The sequence below is a fragment of the Silurus aristotelis genome, assembly GCF_946808225.1.
Source record: "Silurus aristotelis genome assembly, chromosome: 7".
In the NCBI taxonomy this organism is placed as follows: domain Eukaryota; kingdom Metazoa; phylum Chordata; class Actinopteri; order Siluriformes; family Siluridae; genus Silurus; species Silurus aristotelis.
This window is the reverse complement of record NC_139580.1, coordinates 8,560,378-8,574,007: the sequence shown is the minus strand read 5'-3', so window position 1 is coordinate 8,574,007 and position 13,630 is coordinate 8,560,378. Positions and strand designations below refer to the sequence as shown.

Here is a 13,630-nt window from a genome sequence, read left to right as displayed (position 1 = left end):
TTCATTCATAAAACAAAGCCCATATGTCCACACTACGTTTTCGTTTGAAAGCACATATTTTTCTCTTAGTGTGGACAAATGGCCAAAACAGAGACAGAGAAATGTTGCTTTTTAAAAACGCTCTCAAAAGTGGACACATTTCATGTCACAGTATGGACTGTAAAAACATTTTAGTCATGTGATGGTTTCTTTTCTCAGCATGATGTTTCAAAGAGCTGAAAAAATATATAATCGCCTGGCGGAAATTACACAGGTCAAAGTTTCTTGAATTTTGCTCATGTGCAGTATCATGTGCAGCATTTTTTAAATGTTTCAGTGTGTATGAGCAGCTTTTGGAAACGACTGAAATGAAAATGTGGACCTGGAACATTTTTAGCCAAAAATGCTGTTTTTAAATTTACCAGGATCAGTATAGCCTGAGCAGCTATGGGGTTAAGGACCTTGCTCAGGGGCCAAGGAGTGGCAGCTTGGTGTGTCTGGGATTTGAACTCTCAACCATCAGAGCTAAAGTCCAAAGCTTTAACCACTAAGCTACCACCATCTCTTACAGGATGGTCAGTGGTAGATATTTTAACCATTAACCTTTAAAATCCAGTTCCAGGAAAATATTTTATATTTCAGTTCAAATTCAGTTTTATTTGTATAGTGCTTTTAACATTGGACACCCACCCAAAGAAGGGTTACAGCGATAAAATATGAAATTATATGTTAAAATATAATTATAGCTCCAATGGGCCTAATATTTAGCTTTCCTTATATTTCTTTTCCGGATAATTTATATCAATTGTATATATTTATTAATTATATATATATATATATATATATATATATATATATATATATATATATATATATATATATATATATATATATATATATATATAAATTTAAACTGTGTGCAATTTATTACTCAAAATACACTGCATATGCTTTTACTTACTAGTACATGTTTTGTCTAATATTTGAAGCTATCAAGAATTTATGGTGTCCCAAACCTGTTCCAGCATGATAATGCCTCTGTGGATAAAGCCAGCTACATGAAGATGAGATTTACATGGATTGGAGCAGAAAATCTTGAGTGGATTGCTATAGAGCTCTGACCTTAACCCTATTAAACACCTTTACAGTAGGTTGCATTGAAGTTCCAGGCCTCCTCACCTCACCTTTTGGCTGAATAAATCTCACACAAATCTCCAAAGCACAATCCAAAATCTAGTAGAACATCATCTCAGAAGAGTAGCGGTTATTATAAGAGCAAATGGGGTCAAAATGTATAGTGGGTCTTATGTCCAGGTGATTTGTGTATTAAAATTGCTATACAAAAATAATTAATTGAATTACAGAAATTTATCATATTTTATGTTTAATATTGTGTTTTTGTTGAAAAGAAAAATTATGAACATGTAATTCTTTCCATCCAGACACTTTGGGGATACATTATTTGATGATATAACAGTAAATTAATAACAGTATCACTCAGCTCTAGTCTGAAATATTTGCAATAAGATTTTCTTTTTATCAAAAAAAAAAAAAAGAAAGATAAGAAGTGAAAATGGAAATGATCGAGTTTAACATAAAGTATCCCCAGTGTGCACCTGTGTGTTAACATGGAGTGTCTGTGGGCTAAATGTGTGTTTAACGCAATGTGGGTCTGCATGCATGTTTAATATGAAGTGTGTGTGTTGCTCTGTGATGCCAGAATGTGTGTGTGCTTGTGTGTGTGTAACACAGAGGATTGGTGTAGTGTGAATTACAGTAATTGCCTTGTTTGTTTTTGTTTTGCTGGTTCTGTGGGCTGCTAAGCCACTGCTTCACTGCCTCTGATTGTTTGTCATTTGCCATTTCGAGTGGAACTAACAAGCATACAGCGCAAGTGGGATTGAGAAATTGTGTGTGTGTGTGTGTGTGTGTGTGTGTGTGTGTGTGTGTGTGTGTGTGTGAGTTTGTGATAACGGTGGAGAGAGAGAGTAAAAAAAAAATCCCCCACTTTTGTTTCCCTTCCTGCCTCCGTCTTGTCACAAATCTTTCCACCTACGCATATATTCATCTGTTACGACGTCCACGTCTCTATGGCACACGTTGAAAGCCAGATTATTGCATTGACGCAGATGTGTGTATTTGTGTGTGTGTGTGTGTGTGTGTGTGTGTGTGTGTGTGTGTGTGTGTGTGTGTTTGTGTGTGCCTGTATTAAAGCGTTTACAGGACACCTGAGTCACTAGGAAGTACATTATCTCTAATGTCCACTTCTATGAAGTGACCTCATGAAGGGCCGCTTCGTTGAGCTCGGGGTGAGATAAGAGGCTGATAGTGGAGTGGCACTGAAAAAGGTCATGGCCATCATAAAGCAATGATGGTGAGAGAGAGAGAGAGAGAGAGAGAGAGAGAGAGAGAGAGAGAGAGAGAGAGAGAGAGAGAGAGAGAGAGAGAGAGACAGGAAGTGATGAGAGAAAAGAGACAGATTGAGGACAGGGTAAGAAAGACCTGAGACTCGTTATGAGAGATTAACACCCGGCGAAAGAACAACCTAGTGATTGACAGCGACAGAGAAATGTGAGGAAGAAAACAACAAAGCCAGTAATTGAGGGTGTTTTTTTTTCTAAATATTATAATACTGTTATTTGTTGTTTGTTAATATAATGACAGCGTCAATAAATTGACAGTCGACTCGGAGAGGCCATCAGGGCAAGCAGCGTCTCTGCTCATCTCAGCTCATCATTAAGAGAATTTACAAGTAAGAGAGAATGTAATCCATGCACACAGCTGAACGGTTCAGGGTTCAAGTTCCTGCTCGGAGATCTACAGCAGCTCTCTGGTGGCCTGTAATTAAACAATAAACTATAACAACAGACTTAAGAGTCTCAAATGATAAACTTTAATCTCCCAATGCACAAAGAACTCCTTCACCTATATAGAAAGATGAATAGTAATCATGCTTGGAGAAATGGAGGGATTGTGAGATGAATGGATGAATCAGTTTGGTAAAGCTGTGTGCATGTATGTAAAGGTAAATTAATCTTAGGCAGGCTAATATAAAAGGGTGGATGGTGGGATGTTTGGATGGATTTGTGGGTGGATAGAGCTTGAGCCAATATAGATAAATAGACAAATGTATAGATGGATGGATGGGTGGGTGGATAGATGGATGAATGGATGTTTTGGTAGATAAATGAATTGATTGATGAATGGATGAATGATGGATGGTTGGATGGATGGATGCACAAACAAACAGAGAGCTGGATAGGTATTTTGATAGATGGATGGATAATTATTTGGATGGATGGATGGCTGAAGAAATGGTAGAGAAGCAGACTGGTAAACATAGATATAAGGCTAAAGGATAAATAGTAATCAGGCCAATAAAGAGATGTAAAGATGCAAAAGATGAAAAGATGCAGAGGCAGATTCATGGCTGGATGAATAGTAATCAAGCTAATAGAAATTAATAGTGTATGGCTGTATAGGTGTATAGCAGGAAAGATGAACTGGCACAGCTCAGGTTGGTATAGATGGAGTGAATGAATGAGTAAATAAAAAGGTGGATGAATACTACATACAGTGAGGAAAATAAGTATTTGAACACCCTGCTATTTTGCAAGTTCTCCCACTTAGAAACCATGGAGGGGTCTGAAATTGACATCGTAGGTGCATGTCCACTGTGAGAGACATAATCTAAAAAAAAAAAAAACAGAAATCACAATGTATGATTTTTTAACTATTTATTTGTATGATACAGCTGCAAATAAGTATTTGAACACCCTAAAAAAGGCAATGTTAATATTTGGTACAGTAGCCTTTGTTTGCAATTACAGAGGTCAAACGTTTCCTGTAGTTTTTCACCAGGTTTGCACACACTGCAGGAGGGATTTCGGCCCACTCCTCCACACAGATCTTCTCTAGATCAGTCAGGTTTCTGGCCTGTCGCTGAGAAACACGGAGTTTGAGCTCCCTCCAAAGATTCTCTATTGGGTTTAGGTCTGGAGACTGGTAGGCCACGCCAGAACCTTGATATGCTTCTTACAGAGCCACTCCTTGGTTATCCTGTCTGTGTGCTTCGGGTCATTGTCATGTTGGAAGACCCAGCCTCGACCCATCTTCAATGCTCTAACTGAGGGAAGGAGGTTGTTCCCCAAAATCTCGCAATACATGGCCCCGGTCATCCTCTCCTTAATACAGTGCAGTCGCCCTGCCCCATGTGCAGAAAAACACCCCCAAAGCATAATGCTACCACCCCCATGCTTCACAGTAGGGATGGTGTTCTTGGGATGGTACTCATCATTCTTCTTCCTCCAAACACGTTTATTGGAATTATGACCCAACAGTTCTATTTTGGTCTCATCTGACCACATGACTTTCTCCCATGACTCCTCTGGATCATCCAAATGGTCATTGGCAAACTTAAGACGTGCCTAAACATGTGCTGGTTTAAGCAGGGGAACCTTCCGTGCCATGCATGATTTCAAACCATGACGTCTTAATGTATTACCAACAGTAACCTTGGAAACGGTGGTTCCAGCTCTTTTCAGGTCATTGACCAGCTCCTCCCGTGTAGTTCTGGGCTGATTTCTCACCTTCCTTAGGATCATTGAGACCCCACGAGGTGAGATCTTGCATGGAGCCCCAGTCCGAGGAAGATTAACAGTCATGTTTAGCTTCTTCCATTTTCTAATGATTGCTCCAACAGTGGACCTTTTTTTTACCAAGCTGCTTGGCAATTTCCCCGTAGCCCTTTCCAGCCTTGTGGAGGTGTACAATTTTGTCTCTAGTGTCTTTGGACAGCTCTTTGGTCTTGGCCATGTTAGTAGTTGGATTCTTACTGATTGTATGGGGTGGACAGGTGTCTAACGACCTCAAACAGGTGCATCTAATTTAGAATAATAAATGTAGTGGAGGTGGACATTTTAAAGGCAGACTAACAGGTCTTTGAGGGTCAGAATTCCAGCTGATAGACAGGTGTTCAAATACTTATTTGCAGCTGTATCATACAAATAAATAGTTTAAAAATCATATATTGTGATTTCTGGATTTTTTTTTTTAGATTATGTCTCTCACAGTGGACATGCACCTACGATGACAATTTCAGACCCCTCCATGATTTCTAAGTGGGAGAACTTGCAAAATAGCATGGTGTTCAAATACCATGCTTATTTGCAAGTGAGAATACTTATTTTCCTCACTGTAGATACTAAGCAGGATGTTTAGGTGGATAGATAGATTGATGAATGGATGAGTTGGTGGGTGAATAAATGAGAAGTAGTCTGACTGGTAGTGATGGACAAACTATTGGCTGAATGGCTTGAGGGAAGGCGGGCTGGTTTAGATGAATGAATAGATGAACAGATGTGTGGAACAGATGAGTGGATAGATAGTAAACAGGCTAACAGAGATGGGTGGATAGACAGAGAAATGGGTGGATGAATAGTGATCAAGCCAGTAAAGATAGGTGGATAGATAGATGGTAGGGAAGCAGACTGGTAAACATGGACATGTGGATAGATGGATGAGTAATGAATTGTATATAGGTATAATAAATAGCAATCAAGCTGTTTTGAATGAATGGATGGAATGAGTGAATAAGTACTAAGCAGACTGAAATAGGTCTTAACCCTCTTATATCCAGATCTTACACATTTCACCTGTGCAATGTTCATTTTGAATAATTACACCTTTAAAAGTGTAAGCGTGTTAACTACTACATCTTCACCTAATATTAAATGTGCAAATTGGTTATTACAGACTATTTCTGCTATTTCACATCATGATGCATAAGAATGTGATTTGAAGCAAGCATATGGAGATCTCTGTGTGTATAATTACAGAAATTATTTTATAAGTGACAGATTTCCATTAGAAACCTGTGCAGCAGTGTGTCTTGTGTGTTTGGTATATGAAGGAAATGAAGGATGTATAAAGAGATAAATGGATGGGTTTGAAGTGGATTTGATGGTCTTGTATGTGAAAATGTCCAAGCCAGATGGGGAAGAAAAGCTCAATAGCACTTCAGCTGATTAGGTGAATGACACCTAGTGGCTAGTGTCAACCCCCAACCACACACACACACACACACACACACACAAACACACACACACACACACACACACACACACACACACACACACACACACACACACACACACAAGACACAGAGACACAGATGACCAGGCTCCTTGTGTCAATCAGCGTAATGTATGTATGTTGTTGTGTTAACATAATGGCTCCTGTTGTAAGTGCTGTAGCTCTTTGTTAAGACTTCGAACCCTACACCTCCACACAGAGAAGATTTAAAGCCTTGCCATCTCCGATTTTACCCAGTCAGCTGAACTTTGAGCTTTAATATTGCAGTGCGCATCCATCATCCATCCTTCCGGGCTCGTCTCCAAAGTGGAATTTCCTAAAGTGGACCTCTATGTAAACAAGTGGAAAACTAATATGATGTGAGCCAACATTATAATCTCCACCCTCATGCCGAACGCTTTAATAGCGGTCTGTCCACGTGATCCTGATAAAGCAGCCATGACTAGCTTTTATTTTTTACACTTGTTTTGTTTGCATCACATAACATGCTGTTGATCACATGGGTCACTCGTGTTACAAGACATGATCTAAGGCCAGGAAATAACCAACTTAATTTTGCACACTTCACCAAAAGGTAGGAACATCCTTACAGCTGACCCACTCACTTCTCATGTCAGTTTTCATGGCCTCAGTTCACACACACGCACACATTTTGGTGTCCTGCAGCAATATCCCTTTCTCATAACATCGGATCAGATTTAATAGAAATGTCTCCTTATTGCTTCTCTACGTCAAAACTGTCCGATAGTCTCAGATTAAAGGCTGAGAAAAATCTGAAAGAGAAAATTACAGGCTGTAAAAACAGACATTTATAAATACGTTGTACTAAAATTGTTCTGCATCAAATCTGTCACTTTTTTGTTTTTACGTTTTACACAAAAATTCATTAATATGAATAGAGTTTTCTTTCTCTTAAATCTCAGACTCTTATGTAGAGCGTTTAAGGATCTGACAGGTGAATGCATTAGAAGCCTGGATCATTTTTATTTTCATGAACAATTTATGTTTCCTTCCGTCCCTTTGGCACTCTGAGTCACCCCAAGCTTCCTGTCTTTTATGACACTTCTTTAAATAGTCTCTGAAGAGTCATAAAATTGTATATAAAAAAAACTCACCACACATTAAGGAATAAATTTTGCTTATGTGTATCAAAATTATACCCTTTTCCACACTATTACTGTGTTTAACTCTAAACTCTAACTATGAATTTTACCAAGTCCAACCATCACAATAGTAAGCAAGGTTAGCTTTTGTACAAAATTTATATTTAATCACATACAGTACAACTGGAATTAGAAGTTGGAATTTTACAATCAGACAATTTTATAATTAGAGATTCTAAAAATTAGTTTTTTAGCATTTAAAAGTTTGTGTAATTTATTATTATTTTCAATCATTTTTAGCATTGGGAAGTAGTAGCTCAACAGTTAAGGCTCTGGGTTACTGCTCGGAAAGTTAAGCCTTCACTGCTGGGCCCTTGAGCAAGGCCCTTAACCATTCCAGAGGCACTGTATTATGTCTGACCCCAGCTGTGCTAAAACATATAAATGACAAATTTATGACAAATAAATGCATCTATTGGTTTGTACTGTTTTTATTAAATACATTTTGAATCATAAATAGAATTTAAATTAGAAACAGCATAGGTTAGTGTTTATAGTAAACATATATTAAATCTAATGTTGACAGAGCTACCATTCATATTAAATTTATATTAAACCGAATAAGATCTAATCATATCACTGATTCTAATATGTCTGAAGTTTTGACAGGTTTAAGAGATTGGAGTTGAATTTTAATATGCAGTTTTATGCATGTGATATGAACATCAGAGCTGGAAGGTGTTTAATTCCAGACACTCTGAGGTGCAGAATAGCTCCTGATTCTGTTCAGTGCCTGACACTGTTTGGAGCAATACTGCATTGAGTGCTGGCCATTTCTCAGTCATGTACTGTGTTCAGTGCAGGACTGTGTTGAAAGTGTTTGTTTCTGTGATCAGTTCCAAATAGTGTTCACTTTTAAACAGTTTTCAGTTCCAGAAATGGTTCAATGCTGGACTGTGTAAGGTCCAGACTGTTTTTAAGTTTTGGACAGTGGTGCCAGATTGTGCTCAGTGCCTGCCTGCATTCAGTCCTAGACAGTGTTCACTGCTTGAGAATAATCAGTGATAAAAAGTAATCATTGCTGGTCTAAGCTCAATTGTGATCAGTGTCAGACCACATTCAGCAGCACCTAACATTCATTTTCTTACTGAAACCCTGATCTACTTTGTGTATTATATCTCAGTATATACTTTAGAATGTTCCCTCATTGCATCATCCTCTCATCATCGGTCGTGTTGGTTCTGTCTGCTTTCTGACACAGGCTCCTAATTCCTAATCGTGTGGTGCATGATGAGAAACGTGCCCATCATTAAACTCTTCATTTGACTGTACTGTATGTTTCTCACAGTGAACACCTCAGACAGTTTCGTATTTCCGAGAATTAGCAGCAGACTACAGAGTACACGAGACAGAGCGGATGTGTTCTGCTTCTGTGGCTAATTTTTCTTCAAGTTAATTAGTGAATTGCACATCGGACAGTAGAAGAACTTAATAAATCGAAAAGGACTCCAGCTGTGTTGTAGCACAGTGTGATTTCCTTGCTCACACACACACAAACACACACTGCTCATTAACTGATGAGTTATATCAAAAATTCCTACTCTAACACACCGGATTCGACTCATCAGTTAATAAGCAGAAGGATCCCGTCACACGTGGCACAAATCTGAAATCTGAACAAGTTAAAATAATGTCATTTGATTTCACATCATTAAAGTAAAACACATTTGTATACATTTGAAAACATGAGATCATGCTGGTTAGAAAGTATTTTATAATGTAAAACCATACAAGAACCATTCCTGGCTTTTTGATGAAGACATTTTCTGTGCCACAAAAGAATTAGAGAAGTATTGAGTAAATACACGATTCATTGATTTTTGGAGATTTTGTTTTGGGAAATGATTCCCATTGTTCCTGCTAGTTCTTGCAGCTAAAACTATTAAGTCTATTATCTAGCAAAATGTGATTTACAAAACCAAACACACTTTTTTGTTGCAGTGAGTCCTGGAGTTCCCCTGCCCTGCAGATATGATTGTTTTCCCCGTCGTAACACACCCACGTTCATTGAAAAACGGCATTTTAAATAGATGATAAGTATATCAGGCATTTCAGAGCAGCATTCAGAACCAGGGGAAAAAATGAAATCCAAGAAAAGAATTCTACACTGGTCAATACATTCTCAGAAAAAAAACAAAAAACTAAAATATTACCTTTAAAGCTTCTATGTTGTGCTTGAATGTTTCTATCAAGACAAGAAACAAGCTGCGAAGACAAAACAAAAGCACATCGAAGGACACTTGAAGGATCTTTTTGTTGGAGTGAAAGTGACTCCAGCTGTGTTGTAGTTTGGTGCTGTAATTTCCCTACGCGCACACACACTCACATGCTGCCTGAATGACTTGAATCAAGTAACACAAAATGCTCTTAATGCCAAAGAACAGTGGTGCACCTTTTCAACCATTCGACAAAGAAGTGAAAACACACTATTTTACAAGATGTCTTCATGATGGGAATTTACGCTTAATGGTTCTCACACACACACACACACACACACACACACACACACACACACACACACACACACACACACACACACACCACACACAAAAGGCATTTACTTTGGTAAATCAAGCTTCCAGTACGTAGACAGTACAGGCTATTTACAGGGTATATACAGAGCATATACAGTGTATGTACAATGTATGTACAGGGTATAAACAGTGTTTATCTAGGTATATACAGTGTATATACAGTACATGTACAGGGTATTTACAGGGTATATATGTTGAATGTTCATGGTATATACAGGCATATGGTATGTACAGGGTAGATACAGAGTATTTGCAGGGTGTGTGTGTATATATACACACACATGTATGTATATAAACATACATACATACATACATTATATATAATGTATGGGAATATAATAATGCTTTGCTTTAATGGACCTTGGCCATCACACAAAGCTCTGGGAGCGAGCATCACCAGAACTCCTTTAAGTCTCCTACAGTATGTGTCCGCTGTTTGCTCTGCTCTGCTCTGCTCTGGTCTGATGGTGTCCCCCTGCTGGGTTTGGGGCGTGTCCAGGCGCGTGGACGCGCGGTGGGGCCAATCAGGACGCAGCCGCCGCGCGTCAAAATTCCCCCTCTCGAGTTTGAGTGCTCGGTTATAGCGGACTGCTGGCGCGAGCGGGACCGGAAACGCTGCTGCTGCTGCTGCTGGACTTATGCGAGACTTCCCGGAGACCCTTTACTCCTGCTCAGCTGTGAAGACGCGCTCTTGTCAATGTGGATCAGAAGCTCCACTGCGCTCCTGAATCATCCCTGACATATTTAACGGCTTGGAATCAACCGGTTATTATTATAGTTTTTTTTTTTTTTTTTAACTGTCATTGTTTTATTTTCAGCTTCTGCAAGTATTAGAGACATTAAGACTCCAAGCGATAACATCACCGGATTTGGGGAAGTTTGGCATCATTTGGTGCGCGTGTCTGCGCGTGTATAAGAATTGCGCGCGCCTGCATGGACTGGCTGCGGGCGACCGTGTGTGAAGGAAAGCGCGCGTGCAATTAATAAAAGAAATACATTGTAATAAATATTAATAATAAGTCTCCGGCTTGTTAAGGTAGAGATAGGTCTGTGTGCGTCTACAGACGTGTCGCACGCTCGGGATATACCACCACCACCACCACCACCACCACCAACAAGTGTGTCTGATCCGCCAAGGAAATGTTCCGACTGGGAATTCTCCTCAACCTGCTCTTCCTGAGAGGTAAGGACACGAGGCTCTCCGGCGCGTCTCCGTGCTAGTCAATGTCTCGTGCGTGCGAGCGTGCGTGCGTGCGTGCATACTGCATTCTAAAGCTTATCATCAAATTCTCCATCATAGTCATCCTCATCATGCACTTTATATCCATAGTGCACAAAAGTTCACGCAGCTTTTACATATTGCATTCTCCATTCCAAAGTCTTTCTTTTTGCGTGCATGCACATCTTGTAAACCTCATCCGATCCAAGTTTCATATCCAAGTGTCTATTGCAGCATTGCTGTTATTATTGATAATTACTGTTGTTATAAATGTTAAAGGAAGTTGTGAGTACAGGGCAGCGCAGCATGCTTCCACAGTTATACCGAGCACAGGTACTTTTCATTCTGCACGTTAGGAATTTGGAGCACAGCTGTATTGGAGGTGCATCCCATCTTCAGATCTTGAGCTGCCTCATCACTACCACCATCATCATCATCATCATCATCATTAATTTTCATTGCATGGTCACATCCAGTATCGGCCATGCTACATGCCACCATACTTAATCAAAAGTCCATAACCATGTTCCATAAACACTGAAGATCTTCCTGTATGCCCATTTATTAATGTATGAATTGTTTTAGAGTTATATTATAAATCTAAATATCTGAACTTCAGGAGTTTCTGGAGTTATCGAAAACACAAAGACAACACATAAATGTGCACATGTGGATGCCACTAAATGCATACAGTTCATGAGTGTATTTAAATCTCTATTATATGCATTTATTGTATGCGTCCAATGAATATCTCTGTAACGTGAGAAATAAGAATGTCGTACAAGTACAAACTACTGAAGATTCTTGAACATACGCACAGCAGTGGTCCTTTAGGTCTATGTAGTATATGCACCTTATTATTAGCTCCTGTTGTGTTTTAAATTATAAGTAGCTGCTGAGATTTTTGTATAATTATTATTATTATTATTATTATTATCATTGATTGCCTCATATTTTTTACGCATCAGTTATTGCTCCAGTCATTAGACATCTTTTGGCTGAGATGTTTGTCACTGCCTTGTTTAGGTTTGGTTATTTGTCTGATTTAATCCTGAGCAGGATGCAGACAGGAACGATTTACTGAGAGATGATCCATGTCTAAAAATATGATTCCCCCGACATATTACAGATATGACAGGAGACCTCTGTCACTGACAATATATCTTGAGTTTGTCTGTGAGGACACACACACACACACACACACACACACACACACACACACACACACCTATGTTTGTGTAGCCCCTCCCTCAAATTTTTTATTATTATAATTTTTCATAAGAAATAAGAAAACATATTGTTGGACAAACAAAAGGTTTTCCACCCCCAAAACACCCACAAGGTCAAAGTTGTTCTTCTGCATGAAATGTGTCACATCACGTTATAAACACACACTAGCATTCACACACACACACACACACAAATTATTTGGATATATATGTATTTTGTTCAGTCTAATGCATTTGTCTTCCTGGAATTTGCTAATATTTTTGCATTATGAGATTTCATGGACACTTAAAAAACATTCCCAGCACTTTCTGATTAAAGGTCCTTATGATGGGGCCAGAAACACACACACACACACACACACACACACACACACACACACACACACACACACACACACACACACACACACACACACACACACACACACGTCTCTTTTGACTATAAGTTGCACAGAGTGTAGCATAAAGCGTTATGTATTTTGAATCATTTTTGTAAAGGTACACAATGTGCACAAAAGATAGCACAGATACCACAGTGGAGTAGGGTTTTTCTTCTGAGAGTGTGCGCTCAGGCATGAATGCAAACTAAAGCCATCTAAGATCGGATACGCATGATGAACTTCAAAGGATCTGGAGCAGTTTGTTGCTGGAGTTGGTTTGGCACAGTGCGCAATCCTGCTTACCCGAGGTGCGTGCGTGCATGCGCGCGTTTGTGCGAGTGCGCGCGCATCCATCATCCGGAGTGGTGTTTTTCGTGTCGCAGAGCGACAGCGTTTATTTACGAGGCGCTTTATATAATCGGGCCACTCCGCTCGGTGTTCGGGGAGTGGGGTGGTGGTGGTAATGGGGGGGGGGGGGGGGGGACCTCGAGCTTGAGTCACGTGACACGAACCGGACTCGTCTTCCGAGTCCTCATCTTTCTTTTTCCTTCTGTAGGATCAGGGGGAAGTTAATGGTGTTTAGAATTGTTTTGTAGTGATTCGTCCAGATTTGGGAGGCATAAATATACTACTAACAACAAAAACAACAACAACAACAATAATACAAATATTAACAATTATTATTATCATCATTATCATTATCAGAATACAATAAATAATAATAATAATAATAATAATAATAATAATAATAATAATAATAATAACTGCTACAGTATAGACCATTATAATAACTACAGTTAGATTTATAGCGGAATATTAATTATAATTAATACTAACAACATTCATAAACAAAGGTAAATATAGTAGTATTATAATATATTATATTATATAGTTCTATCTATCTATCTATCTATCTATCTATCTATCTATCTATCTATCTATCTATCTATCTATCTATCTATCTATCTATCTATCTATCTATCTATCTATCTATCTATGTGTTTGTTGAACATTTTACTGGTTATAATAGCCT

General features: G+C 38.8%; 1 protein-coding gene across 1 annotated transcript in view; it reads left to right on the top strand.

The window, feature by feature from the left end:
• Positions 1-10,331: 10,331 nt before the first annotated feature.
• Positions 10,332-13,630, top strand: part of gfra3 (GDNF family receptor alpha 3) — a 49,408-nt gene continuing 46,109 nt past the window's right edge. Inside the window, exon 1 of the mRNA XM_083547126.1 lies at positions 10,332-10,952. Coding sequence (XP_083403252.1) covers positions 10,910-10,952 — 43 coding nt within the window. The 5' untranslated portion in view covers positions 10,332-10,909. The remainder of the gene's footprint in view (positions 10,953-13,630) is intronic.